General features: G+C 35.0%; 1 protein-coding gene across 4 annotated transcripts in view; it reads right to left on the bottom strand.

Moving 5' to 3' along the window:
* The window catches only part of LOC150101039 (uncharacterized), a 592,625-nt gene that overhangs the window by 137,000 nt on the left and 432,687 nt on the right, over nucleotides 1–22,938 (bottom strand). For all 4 annotated transcript variants that reach the window (XM_090401634.1, XM_090401633.1, XM_090401632.1 and 1 more), the window contains exon 20: nucleotides 15,691–15,818. In XM_090401634.1, coding sequence (XP_090257760.1) covers nucleotides 15,691–15,818 — 128 coding nt within the window. The remainder of the gene's footprint in view (nucleotides 1–15,690; nucleotides 15,819–22,938) is intronic.

The raw sequence follows: 22,938 nt of genomic DNA, 5'->3' as shown, positions 1-22,938 counted from the left end.
TGTGTACTATTATTTTTATTTAATAATTATTATTTTAACTATTATTATTTATTTTATTATTATTGCAGTACAGTATTTTTTTTCATACTGGCGATCTGCAGTTTGAAAGGGAAAAAAAAGTTTTATTTATTACATATTATTATTTTGTGTACTATTATTTTTATTTAATAATTATTATTTTAACTATTATTATTTATTTTATTATTATTACAGTACAGTATTTTTTTCATACTGGCGATTGTATGGTTACACTGTAGGCCTATTTTGATTTATTGTATGTTCACGTTTGCTTTTTTTATACTGTACAGTACGTACTGTATTGTCGGCATGAACTGCTGTTGAGCATCATGAAAAAACTGTGGCCTTCTAGAATTTACGAAGATAACTACGGTGATACACAAAAAGCAGAAATTCAAACGTGCATAATTTGGTTAGAATTATAAATCCAAATGTTGAAATTTCACAGACAGATGTTACGGAATGGATTACAGGTAGAACTGAAAGTGAATTCGAAATCAAATCAGATGCTGAAATTATAAAGATGATGCTACAGAATGAATTAGCAGACGTTGATGATGATAAAGAAATTTGAAGAAAAAAAAAAGTAAAACATGAAGAAGCAGTTGATAGTTTTAATATGTGTATAGAATAGGCTAAGCAGAATGATACGTCTTTCCACAAAATTTTATTGCTAATGCAGCTAGCTCTGAGAAGAAGCATTCGAAAAAGTTTAGCTTCCAAGAAGCAAAAGAAAATCAGTGACCTTTTTACAAAGAAATAAAAAAAATTTTTTTTTTTGTATTATTTTGTGAAACTTTTTTGTGTTATGTAAAAGAAAGTGATATTTTTTTATGCAAATTAAGTTATGTATTGAACTATGCAATTTTATTAAATCAGAATCCTCAACAAAACAGGTACACATACAAACTAAATTTTTTACTAAAATAAACATATACTGTATTATTTTCTAAGTTTTATATTACAGTACAGTAGGTTTTTTTTCTATCAGTTACTTCATTTATTTACAGAGTTAAATTGATGTACCAATTTATAGTGAGGATAGTGAGGGAGGTTGCTCCACCTTTGATATGAGTTGCCTTGGTGTTGTACTACCAAGTGGTTACTTACACTTGGATTTGCCGATAGTTTTTCGGTATGAAACTCATAGATCTTAGTCCTAGTTCTTAGAGTTTCACTTACTGGTGAAACTCTAAGAACAAAGGATTTGTATCCCCTTCATTATTATTAAGGTTGCCAGAAAAACAGCTTTTGGCTTTTATTCTATGTTATAATATACAGGCACACCTTTATGGCATTTGTATGTTAAATTACTTTAAACCTTGTTATCTTTCAGGTCTACCTACTCACAGATGAGACCTCATAAAAGGTTGAAACTGGTCTGGGTAGTGACCTCTCCTCATAATGTAATTACAGTATTACATCCCCTAAGGGCTGTGTTTTTACATTATGAGAAAATATCAAGGATAGTGAGGGAGCTTGCTCCACCTTTGATATGAGTTGCCTTGGTGTTGTACTACCAAGTGGTTACTTACACTTGGATTTGCCGATAGTTTTTCAGTATGAAACTCATAGATCTTAGTCCTAGTTCTTAGAGTTTCGCTTACTGGCAGATAAACATCAAAGGATTTGTATCCCCTTCATTATTATTAAGGTTGCCAGAAAAATAGCCTTTTGGCTTTTATTCTATGATATAAATAGGATTGTACATAATCCAGGATCTTAACTCTAATATAACAACTCTCATGTTAAATTAGGACACTACTTTTGCTGTAATAAAACTATCTATATGAAATTGTTCTCTGATGATGGTATAAATAGAATACAGCTTTGAAGTAGTTTTATTTTTTTCCACTAGAGGTCAGGCCAGTAAATGATTGTCTCTTTGGCATACTGCTTGAAATGTAATATAGCTTGTCTCTGTGTATACATATCTATATATACATATACATATATATATATATATATACACGTGTGTGCATATGTATGTACTCCAGATGACGACCTTAATATGAAGATCGAAATGTCAGGAAATGAAAGTAATCATTTCTAACAGAGTTGTAGACTCCATAATTTGTTCAGCACATTATGTCACCCTCCAGATATTTATTTTCAATATTCTCACCAAAGGCAGACCACAATTTCTGTTTTTGGCTAGTTTTAGACACCTCTTCTCTTTCTTACATTATTCTCTGTATTCTCAGAAAGCATATGCTCATTTACTAGTTAATAATTTTCAATCTGTTTTCTTCATATTCATGACAGCCTCTTTAACTTCTCAAGTCCACAATGAAGTTCTGATTTTTCTATCCTTGATGACAACTTAACCACATATCTGTAACAGAATCAGTCAGTGTGTTCTTAAGAATCCACACCGAGTCTCCAAGATTTATTTCTGGTTTGAATTTCAAGCCCATTCATTTCCCCCCCTTCAATATTTGTATATTTAAGTTTATAGTTCACTTTTTGAGAGCTGCTTGCGTTCAGATTAGCATGAAAATATCATTATCAAGAATAACACAGCCAGTAGGATTTCTTATTTCTTGTGTCTTCTCTCCATGTGAATTTGTATACTTCTATTTGTAATTAGTAATGATGAGTCCATGTCAATACAGAAACACATTAAGTACTTAGCATTATTATTAGAGGTTTTTTAATTTTTTTTGTGATTTTTGTAATTTTTTAATTGTTCTGCTTTTTTTCTGTTGACCCTTCATACATTGACACTGCATATCTTGAATTCCTCTGATGTTCTGTTTCAGTTTATTCCAGTAGCTAATTTATCTATTTCTTTTCCAGCTGTCTGTTCTAACATAAAGATATGGTAAATTCACAGAAAGAATATACATGAAATTAAAGAGTTCATATGTCAATGTCTTCACATTCATTTGAAATTATTTGAAATAGAAGGTGATCCAGATTCACTTTTATGAATTATACAAATGAATCCATTCACTCAAAAATTATTGGAATAAGTGAGATGCAGTTGGCTGAGGATGACATCCTGACAAGAATAGAGAAGGGTATAATGTTTTCACAAAGATAGAAAATATAAAAAGGGAGGTGGAATGCTTTTAATGATAGAAAAGGAGTTATGTCCATGCAAGATAAAGATGCAAGGAGAAACTGTGGTAACTGCCTAGGTATGACAGTGATGAGCTGAGGCAGAAATCAAAGCTTATTAATAACACATTTGCAGGATGTGTGAAGAGAAAGAAGTGCAGTTTGTGAATGTGTGGTATGAGTTTGAAGGACAACTTGAACTGAATAAGAGTAAAGGACTGCATATGAATGGTTTCTGGAGGGAATCATCTGAAGAAACTGCTGCTGCTAGAAGGAAGAGTAATGAGTGTGGAGAAGGTATCTGAGAAAGGAAAAAGCAATGTGAAAGAGTAGAACAGTAAGAAGAGAGTGAAGTAGTGCTTATGAATGGATAAGTGGGCAGTATGAGTATGGAGAATGAGGGAATAAGTGTGCAAATCAGACAAGGAGAGAAAAAAGGGGAGACAGAGTAGATACGGAAACACAGTATAACAAAGGTTGAAGTGCAAAGAGGAAGTGAATGTGTGAGTAGACAAGAAAGGAATAGGTTAGCCTGGAATGTAACGGAAACAATTGGGTTTGAAGAAAGTTCTTGGATGGATAATGAGAGAAAGAAATGGCTTGAAGAAGGCATGGAGAAGTCACATCCAATAAGTGGTATCAGTGAAAGTTGTTACAGATCCAGAAATGAACTGTTATATTTATATATGAATGCCAGAAGTATCAGAATAAAGAGAAATGAAATTGTTGTATTGATTGAGTTTGTTCATCCAAAAATTGTTGGAATAATTGAGATATGATGAGATGAGGCATCCTGAGAAGAATATGACGATTTTCACAAAGATGGAAAAGGGAAGAGGAGTGCTGTTGGTGGCGGGAGTTATTATGCCCATGTAAGGTAAATAAGCAAGGGGGGGGGGGGAATTAGATGCAGTGGTTTTGAGGCAATATGGTGAAGATACAGGTGAATAGATTGAAATACTTAGTCAGTGATGCTACAGACCTGGTAATGTGAAGAGTAATGACCATGATATGTAAATAGGAAATAATAAGAAAATAGGAAATAAATAATAATAAGCAAATAGGAAAAGGGTGATCGTTATGTGCAATCTTAATTATGGCAATATACATTGGGATAATGAGACAGCATCTGGAAAAAAAGAAAATGAATTTCTTGAATGTTTGAGGGACAACTACCTAAGGCAGTATGTAACAGAGGACATGCAAGAATCCAAGGTTTTGGATCTGATCATCTTATCAGAGGATGTCATCATAAATGAGGTGTCAAATCTCCCGCTGGTTGGTGAGAATGACCATGAAGTAATTACCTGGGTAGTTTCCAGTGATGTGAGGATTTCTGTGAGGAAAGGATATATGTGGTACTACACATACTGGCCACTGATTCAGAAATCTTCATGAAAATGTACGTAAACATCACTTACACAGTCAACATATGCATCAACATATGCATCACCACGTGTACTAGGCAACTATTTAAGAATGCTGCTGGTCAGTAATCATCAATAATATTGATCCCAATGGGAAAAAACAAGGGACCTTTTGGAGTTCGATAAAAGGCTGGTGTGTCAGGCTGGAGCCATGATTTTGAAAACAGGAGAGCTGACTGGTTTCTCAAAAGGTGAGATATCCCAGGTTCTTAATCAGTGGAAAAATGACCACACTGCTTGACTAAGAGGCATACTGTGGTCATAAGACAGTCTAATGAGAACAAGATTGCCATTGTCTAAGAATGCTTGTATAGCCAAACAGAACTTCCTGTGTGTAGTGATTGACAAAAGCATTTCATGAAGGCTGCTGGCTGACCAATATCTCACCGAATCATGAGAAGGGAATTGAAGAAAATCGGTATTGGCAGTCTCATGTCTATATCTGAAATAAAAATTTCCACCAAACTTTCCTCAAGCAGCATAGATCTCCTTTCCACCAAACTCCTCATTCATGGAATGAGAAGTTTGGTGGAAAGGAGATCAATACTGCTTGAATGCTATTCAGGAACTATAAAGTAGAATCAATGTTTAACATAGTCCAAAGGTCAGAGAGTTACATATGATAGGTGTAAAATGGATGAATCCAGAGATTAAGCATCCATTACAGGAAGGAGGCATTAGGAGGGTAACATAAGAAGAGTAGTAATAATGTGTTCTATGAGAACTACAAAGAACAGGCAAGAATGACTGTTGCTAAGGGTAGCAAAAACACAGTATGAGCAGCAGTGAGTTAATGAAGCCAAAATAAAATAAAAAAATAAAAAATAAAAATAAAATCCCAGGGAGTTCTTTTGATATGCAGCCAGCACAAAAAACAATGATTATGGAAAGATGACAGTGCCTGGAGAAAACGATATAAGGATAACTGCTGTGTAGGATAATAGTTGAGATATTAAATGAGCAGTTCATAAAGGTATTTCATCCTTGTGAATATGATGTCATGTGGAGTTTGTGAGAGGAGGAGAGGGGGATAGAAGGGAAGGAGGAGGAGAGACTGACTGTGAGTGAACAACAGATATATGGGAAATTTGAGGAAACTTGATATATCACCACGTAATTTTAGGAAATGTGCCAGAGAGTTGAACAAGGAAATGACTCAATGTAACATTGAGTCAAATTTGAAAGGAATGTAAAGAAGGCAAAAATGCATTACTTCATAAGGAAGGTAACAGAACTCAAGCTTTGAATTATAGGCCAATCTTTGTATAAGCTGTTGTAGTTGATAACTAAATACTTAAGGCATTGACAGCGTACACTAGAAATATAAATTAAATCAACTTTAATATATACTTTCCAATATTTCGGCAATGTCATGTTGCCATCCTCATGGGAACTTAAGATAAAGATACGTGCACGCAAGTACCACATAACAGCAAATGAGAAACGAAGCGAGGAAGCTACCATTTACCTAAAGTCCTGATGGTGCCCCCCTGGTGGGCTATATTAGGTGTTCTTGGCCTTTGGACTGAAGTTCTTCTGATATATGTTTCTCAAATTTGGAGCAGTCTCATGCATTAGAAGAACTTCAGCCCAAAGGCCAAGAACACCTAATATAGCCCGCCAGGGGGCACCATCAGGACTTTGGGAAAACGGTAGCTTCCTCACTTCGTTTCTCATTTGCTGTTATGTAGTACTTCCATGCACGTCTTTATCTTAAGTTCCCATGAAGATGGCAACGTGACATTGCTGAAATATCGGAAAGTATATATTAAAGTTGATTTAATTTATATTTCTAGTGTATGCTGTCAATTCCTTAATATGTTTAACCAGCGAGGAAGCTACCATTTACCTAAAGTCCTGATGGTGCCCCCCTGGTGGGCTATATTAGGTGTTCTTGGCCTTTGGACTGAAGTTCTTCTGATATATGTTTCTCAAATTTGGAGCAGTCTCATGCATTAGAAGAACTTCAGCCCAAAGGCCAAGAACACCTAATATAGCCCGCCAGGGGGCACCATCAGGACTTTGGGAAAACGGTAGCTTCCTCACTTCGTTTCTCATTTGCTGTTATGTAGTACTTCCATGCACGTCTTTATCTTAAGTTCCCATGAAGATGGCAACGTGACATTGCTGAAATATCGGAAAGTATATATTAAAGTTGATTTAATTTATATTTCTAGTGTATGCTGTCAATTCCTTAATATGTTTAACCAGCATATAAGTCTTTCTACAAGAAAAAACTGTTGGTTATAGTATTGAAGAAGTTAGTCAGAACTGGGTTGACAGCTGCTCTTTTGCTATTAGTTTTGTTCAGTTGTAATACAATTAAAACAATTAAAGCTATGATATTTTACATGTCTCAAGGCACAAAAAAAGTTACAGAAAATCATGACCAACAGTACCCTTTTACACTGAGAGAGAGAGAGAAAGTTGTACACATACACACAGAAAACATAAGCTTATCTGACAATGCACACTAAGGAAAACAATAGCAAGATTACACTAATTAACCCTGGTAGTGATAAATTATTATTTCAAACAACTGATTACTAAGCTAAAGAGACATATACTTATTATATTATTGCTGATTATATTTTTGCTCCCTTTATGAGAATCTTCTGTCACCCTGAGTTGTATAAGCAACAGAACAACAAGATAACTGTAAATGAAAGATTGAAAAAAGGGATGAAGGCAACCTAGAGCAATGCTAAAATACTTCAAAGGATGTTGACTAGCAGAGATAAGAGAGTGGTGTTTCCTGTTCAGAAAAAGCAACATCTGAATTACTGTGCTCAGCTGTGTACTCATACTCACTGAGATTAGAAGGGGAATAAAAAATCTTTGGAGAGGGAACATAGGCAGAAAATAAAAAATGATTTCAGGAATGTGAAATATTGATTATGAGGATAAACTGAGGCCATGCATCTGCCAAGTTTGGTGGACAGAAAATGAAGGAGTGATATGAGTAAGATGTTCAATCATCGAGACATATTTGTTAGATGGATAGTGAGGACATTTTCACATGAAAGAGCAAGAGGAAAGAACAGTGAAGTTGCACAAGAAGGTGAGAAGTATGAGAGTGGTAGGGGAATGGAATAGAATGGAATGTATGGAGAGGATGGAGAAAGGGCAAAAAAAGCAATGATTTTAAGGAATAATACAGCAGATTTTATGCTGTCTAATGTGGATTTCCTATGAATATCACAACTTCACATAGTAACAAGCAAAACTACAATATTACTTAAAATTAAATGCAACTAGCCTCATGTTTACATGGACATTTATTCGTGAAATATGTACACAACCTTACCAATCCAGCTTATGTAACCCTTAGCACACCCAACATATTTATGTAATGAATATGCAGCCATTTGTGGATGGGACATATGTAAAAAAAAATACAGTGATCATCATAAAAAATTATACCTGATATCAGTTACCCTGCCTTTTGACTTTCAGTACATCTCAATATGTTTATCCACCTAATTTAATATATCACAAAAGAAAATCAAAAGTGTAAAAACCAACAAAGGATAAAGCTACTAATTAGATGAACTTGCATAAGTATCTGTCCAGGACACAAGAATCAATTCATAAGCACTTTTGAACTAAAGGTGATAATCCTGTCTCAAACAGAGATGAGAGATCTTCTGTTCTAGGAAATTGTAATTTTTCCTTGACCACTTTATCATTTTTTTGCTATCTCTGGCAAAAAATGATAAAGTGGACACAGTAAACACTTATAACTAAGAAAAATATGGAGATAAGAAAATACTGATGGATTCAGCCAGAGAATATGGTAAGGTTGTCTGCAAAGATAGAAAAATCAGAAATCCATACTGGACTGAGGAAACTAAACAGGCAGTCAAGGAAAAGAAGAAAGCATATCAATAATACTGGCAAGTAATCAGCATGTGCTCTGAGAATACACAGAAAAATGTAAGAAAGCAAAATGCTGTGTTAATCTAGCTAAACAAAAGTCATGGTAAAACTTCAGTAATAATATATGAAATAAATATCAGGAAAGTGGCAAAACATTCTGGAGATTATTGAAAATGCTTAAAAATGGAGGGAACAGTACTGTAAAAGGAATCAAAGATGATAAAAGTGACATAAAAACTGAAAATAAAGATATTCTAGTTGTCTGGGATAATTACTTTGAAAGATTGCTAAATCAAGCATGCAGTAACAGCACAGTGGAAGAAAACAGTCATTGCATTCCTCTTGATTGCAGTCAAAAGAAATGTAATCAGGAGTACATATCAATACTTGAGGTTGAAAAAGTCATCTAAAACCTAAAATATGGAGAGGCAGCCAGAATAGATGATATTTGACCAGAGATGCTCAAATATGGATGTATAAAAGTTTTACAGTGGCTACATCGTATAAGTCCAGGTCAGAAAGTTGAATTACAGATTATTGGAATAGAGCTCTCACAGTACCCATCTATAAAAAGGAAAACAAAACTGAATATGAGAATTACAGAGGAATTGCAAACTAAGTGTTCCTGATAAGATTTATGTAAGCATACCTGAGGGAAAAAAGTTAACAAAAAATTGTGGAAGGAAAATTTGGAGAACAGTAAGCAGAGTTCAGTACAAATAGAAGTTGTCAGAATTAGGTTTTCAGCTTAAAACAGTTTAGAAATCATGGGAATATAACAATGATCTGTATATAAGTTTTGTTTATCTGGAAAAGGACAAGACATGTGCATGTACAGTGTAAATGGGACATTATACTGAGAAATACATAGTCTATATTTGAGTCGTAAGTCAGTAATTAAAATTGAAGGAGGTACAGGAAGATGGGTTAAATCAGGAGCGAGACAAGTGCACACATTTTCTGCAATGTTTTTATCATCAATATGGATGACATTATGAAGGAAAGTGGCATCAAACCTGATATCAACATTGGAGATTCTCAGTTCTTTATTTAATGGAGATGATGAATGATATACTCCTAAATAATAAGTCTGCAGGATTCTATTGCAAAATTGAATAACTGCTGCAATAAATATGGCATGAAAATCAGTGATAAAAAGAGAGAGAGAGAGAGACAATGGAAAATAAGCAGAAACATTGATAACATCAAATGCCAATTGGAAAACTTATACAACAGGTAAAACACATTTCAGCTACTAAGCATTTGAATGTGGATTTGTGTGGTAGACATAATGCAATTTTTAAATAATGGTTTTACACATGTAAGAGAAATAAAATTGAATTTATTAATTACTCCTATATGTTTCACTCAATGAAAGTATAATAAGTCAACTAAAAATAAAGAGGTAGCTATGTGATATTGTAAATGAAAGAATTCTCAATTTCAGTCACATTTCAAGATGCAAAAATGACAACCTGAAAAACTTATCATCCAGGGCAGAGTGGAAGGACAAAGAAAAAGAGGACGCCCAAGATCAAGATGGTTGGACCAGATTAAAAAGATCACTGGGTTTAATTTGGAGTGGGCCACTGCTACACCAAAAGACAGAAAGAAATGGAGAGACATTGCGGCTCAGGTCATGAGTTCTCAGACATGAGGAGACCAAGCAACAAGCAAGAATTTCGCTCAATAAGTCATGGGCATCATTCAGGGAAAAGGCAGAAGAATTGTCTACAACATTTAAATTATGAACACAAGAATCCACACAGCATACTTCCACATGTCTCATTTGCAGCTGTACAAGTAGGAGGAAATACTATTCAAGTTCCAGAGAAATGGGTATATTTATGTAATTTAAAAAATTATAAACAATTAATAGCAATTACTTCTCAAAACCAAGAGATAGGCAGTCAGTCTGTTTGATTAAGATTAATCTTAACGAAATTTCACAATTTTATTAAGAAATTGACCTCATCAATATCCTGCAGTTCAGTTTCATCAATGTAGTTATGATCTCTGCATCCCAAACTACATGGCTTTACATCTGGTCATGTTAAACTAGCAGCCATTTATCTTTGCCCATACTGCCAGTTTATGTAAGTCATGCTGTTTATCTGGAAAAATTTTTACATCATCTTCATTGATTTTTCTAGCTTTGCATCATTAACAAACAATTGAATGTTTCCCTTTAAATCATTTCCTATATCAATTATGTGTAAATAAAGCAGCAGAAGACTAAGAACTGAGCCCTGCCATACACCACTAGTCCTGTCTTCTTCCACACTCAACACCACTCTTTGATATCTGTTCATCACCCACTCTCTTATCCATCTCACCAGCTTCATATCCATTTCCAATAGCTCTAATTCATCTATCAGAGCATACCATGTGGAATCCTGTTGAATGCTTATGCAAAGCCCAGAAGCATTACATCACATAAGCATATTACTAATGCAAGACCTATTCCTCACACACGTTGTCCCTATAAAGTATCATATTCCTGTCCACCCAGTTTTGAACTTTATCTTTTTTGCAAACTTCTCCAATACCTTAACGACCACACTAGAGCTACTGATGGGCTTAATAATATGCTACTTCTGTCTTGGAGCCTCATTTATGCAGTGGAACTATTTTTTTTATTTCTTTTTATTTTATTTTATTTTGCTCTCTTTCTCCATTGGTACATTCCCCAAACAGCTTAAAATGAACAGCTTGGTCACAAGAGGTGCTAATTTCATTGCAAATTCTTATAATATACTGTCTGATAAGTCTTCTAATCCCATGGCCAGGTTTGTATTAAGGTTCTGCAATACTGTAGCCAGCTCCAATTAATGTACCCCTATTCTCAAATTAGCCAATGTCACACCTGGAACTGCAATATCTCTACCTGGATGATTCACCGTTACGAAATGATCAACTATTATATTTGTTTCTGTTACCTCCCTACCATCAACACTCGTTAAATCATTATTCCATAATCATTCTTCCTCTTATTCACCACAGTGAGAACTCTCTTTTAGACTCATTAGGTGGCTTCCTCTTATAATTAGCCTTTGGCCTTCTATACCACACGGGTCACCCTTCTTGCCTATATCTTGTACTGCTCATGAACTTGCTAATCCCATTTTCTTTATATTTCCTCCATAACTTTTCCTTTTCTGTTACTCCTGCTTAATAACAATATTCATCCATGTAACTCCTACCTGATATATCTTCTTGACTCTGAGTATCATCTGATACTGCTTTCTTCAACCATTCCTTAACCATCTTCCATGCACCATAAATATCTCTCCAAATTCTTATGGCATGTCATGCTCTAAGACAACTACTCAATTTTGACATAATCACCTGATTTGTAATCCCACATATACCCCTATTTAACATAAAACTCAGCATGTCTGACAATCTTTTGGGTCAAGACCACATAATCACTTTCCCAATGCAGAGGCAATGTGGCTACATAGATTACTGCTAAGGTCTCAAAATGACAACATCTAGCACTCTCAAACCCATGCCCCCATCTATTCATGTTGTCTTTGGTAATTATCCCTTGGATTTAGTGAAATTCCATTTCGTTCCTTTCTGTGACCATTTCTCCTCCCAATTTATGTCCCCATAATTGAATTCTACAATAATAATTTACTCAACTTCAGAAATTGGAGAAAAGAAAAGGAGGCAGTTTTGAAACCAAGCTATCATATTATATTATTCTCTTTGCTTAGAGTTTTTTCTTTAAATTTTTAAAATTTATTTTACTAAGAGGAAATAATTATTTAAGACGAAAAAAAAAACTCACTTTTTTTTTAAGTTTCAGTTGTTTATACATTACTGTTATACATGGGTGGTCTGAAACGTTCTCAGCCTAACAATGAAAAAACAAATTTATAATTTCAAAATTCTTTTTATTTTTCAACATAATCACTCTTAAGACTAATACATTTATTCCAGTGATGCTCCAGTGCCATTATCCCGCCCCTGTAGTGATTCTCAGTAAGATCAAAATACCCCTCTGCAGCTGCTATCACCTCTTGATTAGAAGAAAAACGCTGACCAGCGAGGAGGATTTTTAGTTTTGGGAAGAGAGAGAGAAGTCAAAGGGAGCCAAATCTGGGGAATAGGGTGGATGTTCCAACAATTCATAGTGTAGATCTATTAATTTTCCCATTGCCAAAACACCTTTGTAGGCAGGTGCATTGTCCTTATGAAAGATGATTTTTTCTTCTGCAAACCAGGTCTTTTCACACAAATTTTTTCGTCTACTCTAGTTAAAAGATTGAATAATATTCCCCAGTTATTGTTTTACCCTTTTCAAGATAATTAATAAACAAAATGCCTTTAGCATCCCAAAACACCAATGTCATGACATTTTCTGCTGATGGAACCGACTTCTGTCCACTGTTTTGACTGCTGTTTGGATTCTGGTGTGTAATGGTGAATCCAAGTCTCATCCATAGTAATAAATCAGCGCACAAAATCAATCTTATTCTTGTTAAGGCACTCAAAGCACTGTTCAGAGATTTTCATTCATGTGAGGGCATTTTTGATCTACTGCTAGCAAGCATGGCACCCATCTTGAGCAAAGCTTTTTCATGTGCAATTCTTCATGCAAAATATATCCTACATGTTCTTTTGACACCTACAGTATCAGGAATTTCACGCACTTTGACTCAACAGTCATCTAATACCATTATTTATTTATTTATCGTATGGCTTGTACACATGGTTAAAAGACAATAAGATATAATACATGAGTATAGATAAGATACACATATATGATTAAAAATAAAAAAAAGTCTACATTCAGGCAAATACAAATATGAAATTTATAACAAGCATCAGACAGAAGATTAGTCATATATTAACATTTAGGTTTTTGATCCAGTTGATCGCCTCTGGGGATAGGTCAAAGATATCCTGTCAGCTGACAGCATATCTGGATATGCTGTCAGCTCGCATTCCTGTACTATGTGGTAAATGGTTTGGATCTCGGCTCCACAGGGACAGTGGGGATTTGGTATCTTACCCCACTTTGAAAGTAAGTCTCAACATACACCATTTACTGTACGAATCCTGTTAGCCATGTCCATATATTCCTGGGCAGGTCAAATCCAGATGGTTTTTGGAAGATGTTTATGTGATTGCAAACTTCAGGTGATACTGCTTGGGACCACAGTACATCCCACCCACTCACCATACTGTCATTTTGGCTAAGACGATTAAGGGCGGTTTTTATGGCAGGTCTTCTGGATTTTAGTCTATTGGATAAAGCATCTGGAATAAATTCATGTATTGGGAGATTTTGGTTATTTAAAATTCTTTTATATTCACGAAGCAAGGCTTCCTGTCATCGCAGTTCTGGAGGAGCAATATGGCTCAAAGTGGGGAGCCACTGCAAGGGTGTATTCCTAATACAACCTGTTATTAAATGCAGAGTGGAGTTGAGTATCTAGTTTATTGACATGGTAACTATTGAGCCAGACAGGAGCACCATACTCTGCTGCACTGTAATCTAGACCCATTGCAGTGCATCACAGAGTTGTGGCACTTGAGCCCCATATAGTACCACAAAGCTTCTGAACCATGTTATTTCTGGTGCGAATTTGAGCAGCGATATTAATCATATGCTGTTTATATGTCAGAGTTCTATCCAGAGTTATTCCCAGATATTTAGGTGTCGAATTAAATGAAATTAATGTTCCATCAGCATATATCTCTGGTTTTTGATTTACAAGACTATTGTTCAGGTGAAAGCAAGAACATTCGGTTTTATCAGAATTTGGTGTTAATCTCCATTTTTTATAGAGCTGCCATAAAGCTGACAGATCATTTGTCAATATTTTTTCAGTTCTTTTGATAGATTTGTCGCTGATCGCCAAAGCTAGATCATCTGCATAATCAAACTTCCTGCTGGCTATTTCAGGAATATCTGCAATGTAAAGGCTAAAAAGCAGTGGTGCGAACATCGAGCCCTGAGGTAATCCATTCTTAAGCACTCTCTGTTTACTGATGCTTCCTCCGGTGACTACCCTGAAATATCGATCACACAGTAAGTTGTTTAGGAAATGATCCCAATATTTTACATGGGATGACCTTAAGAAATTTATATATGAGTCCCTCCCTCCAAACAGTATCATAAGCTGTTAAGTCAATAAAGACTGCAGTAGTCTTCAGGCATCTTTGAAATCCTGCTTCAATGTAGGTTGTTAAGCTGAGAACTTGATCTGTGCAGCAGCGATCTCTTCTGAACCCTGCTTGTTCTATTGGAACACATTCCAAAATTTTATCATTGATCCTGTTAAATATTAGTCTCTCCAACAATTTGTAGGTTGCACTTAAAAGGGCTATGGGGCGATAGCTTTCAGTTCTGTCTGCTGGCTTACCTGGTTTTAACAGAGCAATGATTTTTGTCCTTCTAAATTCTTTAGGAACACAGCCACTTTCAAGTATATCATTAAAGAACTTAGCCAGCCACGATCTTGCATAAGGTCCACAGTGCATCAGGAATTCATTATGAACATTGTCAAATCCAGGAGCCTTCCCCATTTTGATATTTTGAAGCGCCAAGGATATTTCCTCACAGGAAAAAGGAAAAGAGAATTGTTGATTCTTTTGAGTTCCAGACTTCATAGCCTTTAGTTTTACCTCTTTAGCATGTTCTTTATCTATTGGAGCTCTAAAAAGCCATACCATACCATATTGTGTACTGATCAATGATTTCTGATGTAGTTACACTTTTTGGACACATCCTTCACGTGGATCATCTTGAAGGCTGGTATGGCTGCTTTTAAACTCGGCAACCCATTTCTTAATTGTTGAAAATGAAGGAGATGAGTGCTCATAAACTTTTATGAACTCTGAATGAATTTCTTTTAGCATTAAATCTTTTTCTACAAAGAATTTTATAACCGCACAATACTCAATTTTATCCATTTCAAGGGATACAGACAACACTTTGGCTTCTGACAGCAGTATAAAAAAAACTACCTGATAGAATAACTTGAAATTTCATATGGATGCTTATGACAGATGTACCAACTTAGAAAAAAAAATCTTGCTGATAGTGTTGCCATTTATGGTCGAGGCCGAGAACTTTTCAGACCACCCATGTACGTTAGCCCTCTCAGTCATATCTGAAATCCATTCCTTAAGATGATGATGGTGTATTGGTTAAAATGTTGAGCTATTAGATTAATCAAAGCTGTTTAATGTTAAAAGGTGTGTGACTCAACAAAACTCTGAATATACATGCAGTTCATCATATCAATACCGAAACAAATGTTTATCAAAATAATATATAACTTACTATTTTCAGTGATTCTTGGACACAGAAGGAATTGAAGAATTTTTCTTATAAGTTTTCCTTTGGTATCATGCATATCTATTTCTAAGGCTAAAATAGCAACAATCTTTTGTATCACATTCTGATTTAAGCTAGAAGGAAAAATATATAAATAAAATAAAAACCACAAATTAACAAAATATTTTAGTAGGATTTTAAAACTATAGCAATTATTAACTCATTGTGATAATATCATATTTCATGTTGAGCAGTTCAATGATTTTAGTTTTTCTGAGAAAACGCACCCCCACCCACTCCAAGTGGAGATGTATATAAATTGACGGACTCAGAAAAATGCATTTTTCTGAGTTCTTGGAATGATTAAGAACACTTATGAATCTCACAAAGTAGCTATTCATTAATTCCAGTTCTTCTTGCTGATTATGTTGACTATTTTATTTTTTGAAGGAAAAAAAAACATGGATAACACAGGATGCTATAACTACACAGATTTGCAATTAGAGGATTAGAGCAGAAGAATTAGAAAAGTGCCACACTGAAACAGGTGCATTATCAAGAGAAAGAAAACTAACAGAAGAGATACTGATAATTAATAACTGTAAAATGTACGTTCAAGCAGTAATAATCAGGTAAATGAAGGAATAGGTATAGTATTCTGTAGTTTAATATAAACTTCAACTTGAATATAAGGAATAGCTATACTTGATTGTAAACTTCAGCACAAAGCATGAGGATAAATTCCTTGAATGGAAGGCAATTTCAAGGAGAGAGAGAGAGAGATGAGCAAATTATGCAATGGAGAATTGGACAATGTATATCAATTTTTCCTCGACTTATTTGTGGTTATAATATCACACATGGTTCTTCAGAGGACAAAGTAGAAGAGATTGAGTCATTAGGAAAAGGAAAAGCTGGTTCTTGTTGGATACAGACCTAATCAGATGAGCAAGAAATGAATACCAGAAATATAGAAAATGTTTTTGATAATTTCAAGAAAAAAAAAAAACAACGATAATAATAATAGTAAGTAACTGTGATATTTCTGTCCAAGACATGGATTTGTCATTACAAACACAGAGCTAAGCATAACGATATGTTATGACAGACAGAAAATAAGAAGAGTCTGAATACGTGTTATTCTTCTTGAGAGTGTTCCAATTACATTGGTTAAGGATACAAGGATTGATTACAGTAGATCTGAAATAAGCATATGACCATTTAGTTTTAAGCGGGATAAAAATGAATACTGTACTGAAAGGAAAAATATTATTATTATTCCATGGGCATCTCCATAGAGTCCTAAGACTCATCATGGGAGACCCAAACTACCAACACAATATTTATTATACCTCCCTTGAAACCATTAACAGCAAACATACATACAACTGACTTGAGTAACCCATTCCATTCATTCACCACTCTCAAAGTAAAAAATCTAGTCCTTGATGCCCTTGCTAACCACACTCTTACCTAACTTCCAGGAATGGCCTCTTGTTCTGCTCCTTCTAGACAAGTGTTGAAACTTTACTCCTGAATCAACCCTATAAAATCGTTTAAGTAAATAAAATGTTTCTGTCATATCCCTGCTACCCCTTTTTGCCTATCAACAAACTTTTGCAATCCACAAACCCTAACCTCAATCTATCCTCATAGAAAGCATTCCACAGACCACTCACCATCTTGGTCACTTGCCTACTGGATCCTCTCCACCACTTCTTAATCCCCAAGAAACCCAAGTGACCAGGCCTGAGCATAGTAATCCAGATGTGATTGTATCAAGGCTTTATAAAGAGAAATGATAACACTTTATCTATGTTTGTTAGTATGTTCTTCAAGAACTAAGCAATCCTGTGAGCTGCCCTGGCTACTTTAGCAATGTGATCTCTAAACTTCAACTCACTATCTTCTACTACCCCCAAATCCGTGGATTCATCAATTTCTAAGTGATCTTGAAGATCACTCAGAGTTTTTGTATGGGTGACCCCTCCCACTGTTAAAACCAACTGAGCAGTGGCCCTTTACATAGCACTATACACAAATCTGAAAAGATTCATGCTATGTCTGCATTACATATCATCCCAGAACACAGCTATTTTCTTTACTAATTTGAAAGTATTCTACATCCAACTTGAAAAGGAATCTTTCTTTTCTTTCATGTTTTTGCTTGCATCATTCTCAGACAATGCCATCAGAATTATGTAATTTAGCTTTACTGAGATCAAGATACTCTGTGGTCAAAGCTTATTAATTTCTATTTCCTGTTCAAGATTTAGCATCACACTTTCTTTTTCTACTGCCTGTTGAAATATATCAGATATTTTACAAATATTCCTGGACCTTGCAAACATGATTTACACTATAAATTACTAGAATATTGCATGCAAAACTTGCTTGTAAAAAAAATAACACAATTCATTATTACAATCGACCACCAAAATTTTAATACATATCATTATAGTTCGACCACAGATGAGCAAACCCTCAACACTTCTACACATGGCAGAAGGAGGCGAATCCATTCCGATAACAGAATAATCTTTTTTGTTGAAAGTTTATTTTTCACTTGGTCAGACTATAATAAATTTAGTTTAATCTTTTATCCAAGTGTGTGCAAACAAAGTTTGCACCTGAAAGTATCTTCAGGACTGGGGTAAAGTGGTACAACACCGGGCGACTCCTTGCAAAGGTGGAGCAAGCTACCGACACTCCTATCTCAGTATCTCCCATAATGCAAAACATATCTCCTTGCGGATATGTATAATGTTATGTATTAAGGGAAGGGCCACTACCCAGACTAGTTTCGACCTTTATTAAGGTCTCTTCAGTGGAAGCTAGGCCCAAGTGGAGATACCAAGGCAGAAGCATTAGCAAGGTCATCTCCTCCTATAGGAGCTGCCAAATGGTGTGCCACCTTTTTTATTAAATTACTCTGGATTTAGAGAAAGATGTTGAAAGTTTATTTTTTACTTGGTCAGAAAAGGAGTTGCCCGGTGTTGTACCACTTTACCCCAGTCCTGAAGATACTTTCAGGTGCAAGCTTTGTTTGCACACACTTGGATAAAGGATTAAACTAAATTTATTATAGTCTGACCAAGTGAAAAATAAACTTTCAACATCTTTCTCTAAATCCAGAGTAATTTAATAAAAAAGGTGGCACACCGTTTGGCAGCTCCTATAGGAGGAGATGACCTTGCTAATGCTTCTGCCTTGGTATCTCCACTTGCGCCTGGCTCCCACTGAAGAGACCTCAATAAAGGTCGAAACTAGTCTGGGTGGTGGCCCTTCCCTTAATGCATAACATTATACATATCTGCAAGGAGATGTGTTTTACAATATGGGAGATACTGAATAGGAGGGTTGGTAGCTTGCTCCACCTTTGCAAGGAGTCGCCCGGTGTTGTACCACTTTACCCCAGTCCTGAAGATACTTCATCATCATCATCAAATTCCTGCCATGTACCCACAAGGGGTGTACAGGATATGATAGTACTACATGAAAAAAATTATATCATTACTAACTTCCTATCTACAATTTTCCTCCAAATCAGTCTGTTACTTGTCAAGACTCCAACATTATCAGATCTTCTATTTCTATCGTCTAAGGCACTTTGTACCGTATCAATCCACCTATATCTTTGTCTTCCTCTGGGTCGTTTTGCTGCCAACCTGGCAGAGAACACTTGTTTTGCTAATCTTTCCTTGCCCATTCTGTTTAGGTGACCATACCACCTGAGATTAGCTCTGCTAACGCATTCCTGGATGCAGACAATGTCAAGTTCTTTCCTAATATCTTTGTTTTTAATATGATATTGCCATTGATGCCATCTGTTCACGCCTATAATCTTTCTCAGGACTCTCATATCTGCGGTCTCTAGTCTTTGGTCAAGTGTTTTACTTCTGACCCAGCTCTCAGATCCATAAGTTAAAACTGGTTTGAACACTGTCTTGTATACAGCTAATTTAGTGTTCTGACTAATTTCTCTCTTATTCCATATGAATTTATTCAATTGACTTCCCACCATACCAGCTTTGCTGATTCTGTTGTCTATTTCTATTTTTAATTTACTATCTTCAGTAAAAATTGTGCCTAAGTAGCTGAAATGTTTTACTTGTTCCACAGGTTCTCCATTCACAACACAGTTGACATTTTCAATGATTCTGCCTATTTTCATTTTCATTGTCTTTGTCTTTTTATTGCTGACCTTCATACCATATCTATTACAACAGCTATTCAATTTAGTCAGAGAATCTTGCAGACTTGTAGCGGATTTATTTAGAAGTATAACATCATCCGCATAAAGCAAAGAGCTGACATTAACATCTCCAATTTTGATATCATGTTTAATGCAACTTTCCTTCATAATGTGATCCATATAGATAATGAATAACAGAGGGGATAATGTACATCCTTGTCTCACACCAGATTTAACATTAAACCATCTTCCTTCAATTCTAACTGCTGACTTACAACTCAAATAAAGACTAAATATTGCTGGATATAATGCCCCATTGACACCACATAACTGATGTAACATTAAATCATCTTCTTGTACTTCCATCCTGACTGCTGATTTACAACTCAAATAAAGACTAGGTATTGCTTAATATAATGCCTCATTTACGCCATATAACTGTAGCATATTGAATAGCTTCTCTCTTGGCACCTTGTCATATACCTTTTCCAGATCCACAAAACTTAAATACAGATCTTTGTTATGTTCCCATGCTTTCTCAACTATTTGTCGTAAGGTGGAGATCTGATCATGACAGCCTCTATTTGGCCTGAATCTAGCTTGTTCTTCACCAAGCTTTTCTTCCACAATTCTTCGCAACCGTTTCTCAAGTATATTTGCATAGATTTTGCCAGGAACACTCAGTAGGGAAATACCTCTGTAATTCTCACATTCAGTTTTATTTCCCTTTTTATATATGGGTACTATGAGAGTTCTACTCCAATCATCGGGAATTCGTCCCTCTGTCCAGGCTTCCTGAACTATGCAGTGCAGCCACTGTAAGACTCTTATACCACCATACTTCAGCATTTCTGGTCGAATATCATCTACTCCTGCTGCCTTTCCACATTTCAAGCCTTTGATGGCTTTTTCTACTTCAAGTATGGATATGTATTCCTGACTGCATGCCTGGTCAGTGTTTTTTACCACTGTGCTGTCATCACTGCTTGTTTCATTTAGCAGTTTTTCAAAGTAATTACTCCATACTTCAAGGATATCTTTTATTCCAGTTTTTATATCACCTTTATCATCTCTAACTCCTTTTACAGCACTCTTTCCTCCATTTCTAAGCTTCTTCAACAACATCCAGAATATTTTGCCACCTTCTTGATATTTATTTTCTATATTCTTGCCAAAGTCCTCCCATGACTTTTGTTTAGCTAGTTTTACACAGTGTTTAGCATTCTTGCATTTGTCTCTATATTCTCTAAGAGCACAAGCTGACTTATTTGACAGGATCTTTTGATATGCTTTATTCTTTTCCTTCACTGCCTCTTTAACTTCCTCTGTCCACCAGGGAGTTCTGATTTTTCTATTCTTGCAGACAACCTCACCACATGCCTCTCTGGCTGAATCAATCAGTATTTTCTTGAAGGCTTGCCACTGAATCTCCAAGGTTTGGTTACTGTTCTCAAACTCTTTCATTTTTTCTTCAATAATCTTTGTGTATTTTAGTCTACAGTTTACATCTGAGAGCTGCTCAACTTTTATTCGCTTTAAAACTTTCTTACATGTTATTCTTTTCAATATGAAATTCAATTTTATCCTGCTCAAGACTAAATAGTGATCACTTCCAATTTCAAATCCTCTGTACACTCTGGTGTCCTGCACCAGGGAGAAAACATCACTATCAACAATAACATAGTCAATGAGACTTTTCTTATTCCTAGCCTCTTCTCTCCATGTGAATTTGTGCACATTTTTATGTTGGAACATGGTGTTAGTAATAACCAGTCCATGTCATGAGCAGAAATCCAACAGATATTTGCCATTATTATTAGCTTTGCTCTTTTCTCCAAATTTTCCCAAAATATTTTTGTGTCTCACAATCTCACAAAATGTCTCACAAAAATGAAGATACTTTCAGGTGCAAACTTTTTTTGCACACACTTGGATAAAGAATTAAACTAAATTTATAATAGAATAATCAATACATTTCATGTGATGACAAATCTTGAACAGGAAATAGAAATTAATAAACATTGATAAATATTTTATGTGGAAGTTTTATATTTTTCATATTTTATAAGAAAAATAATATTTTCATAAAAGAAAAATAGTTTTCTTTTATGAACATTTGAGTTTTTAAAGTAGTAACTATTTTGCTTGTATAGCAGTTGGAAAATTTTATGTATAAAGCACATGATTTATACATAATCTGACATATTATGACATAATCTGAGTCAGACAAATAATAGTAATCCATTGGTTATCGATAATCACATACTTCAAGAGGCCAGCTTTCAATTTTGATGAAAGGACAAGAAACAAATTCTTCTTTGGTAGAATCATAAATGGAATGACTAACTCTAGTTCATTAAGACTTAAAATAAAACAAGAGGCAAAATCCATCTATAGTTAAGAAAACATGTTACTGTCACAGACACATCTATGGGGTAATATATGAGTAAGAGAACATAAACATTCAGTGAAAAATTATGTTTTGTACGAGAATCATACTCTGTCTATTGTTTAAGTGTTATAAACAATAACACTCATAAACAACAGCATTCATAAACAAAAATTAGCAATGGGGAGATTAAGAATGCGGGCTAAGCACAACGAACATTAAGAACTATATGTAAAACACTGTTTCCCTATAGATACTGAAATTGTATATTTATTCTGTTCATATAGAATAATAGAAAGAAATCTGCCATTTACATATGTAAAATGTGGCACTTACTTTGCTAAATGTTCATTGTCAAGAAGGGAAGATTATGTCACTTTTTTTCAGCCACTAGGCAGTGGAATAGCCTTTCTTGTGTAGTATGGCAATGGACATGATCAGCATAAACTTCATGCTGATCATGAAACATTGGTTGGGTCCTTCTCTCTTCTTAATCTCTTGCCTGCACATGGTATTGATGTACTACAAGTTTTTTGACCTCTTTTGTGTGAGAGACTAATATAAAAGATTATTAATATGTATATTCTAGACTGTAGCCTATTATTTCCTTGCATGCACTTCATTTTTCAAATGCCTATTCTCTGCAATAGTGCCAAACTTTACCAGATGT

This window comes from Typopeltis vanoorti, chromosome 12 (genome assembly GCF_054136105.1).
Source record: "Typopeltis vanoorti isolate ZY-2024b chromosome 12, IOZ_Tvanoo_1.0, whole genome shotgun sequence".
Taxonomy (NCBI): Eukaryota; Metazoa; Arthropoda; class Arachnida; order Uropygi; family Thelyphonidae; genus Typopeltis; species Typopeltis vanoorti.
Note: the sequence above shows the minus strand (reverse complement) of the source record. Positions and strands in the feature narration are given on the sequence as shown.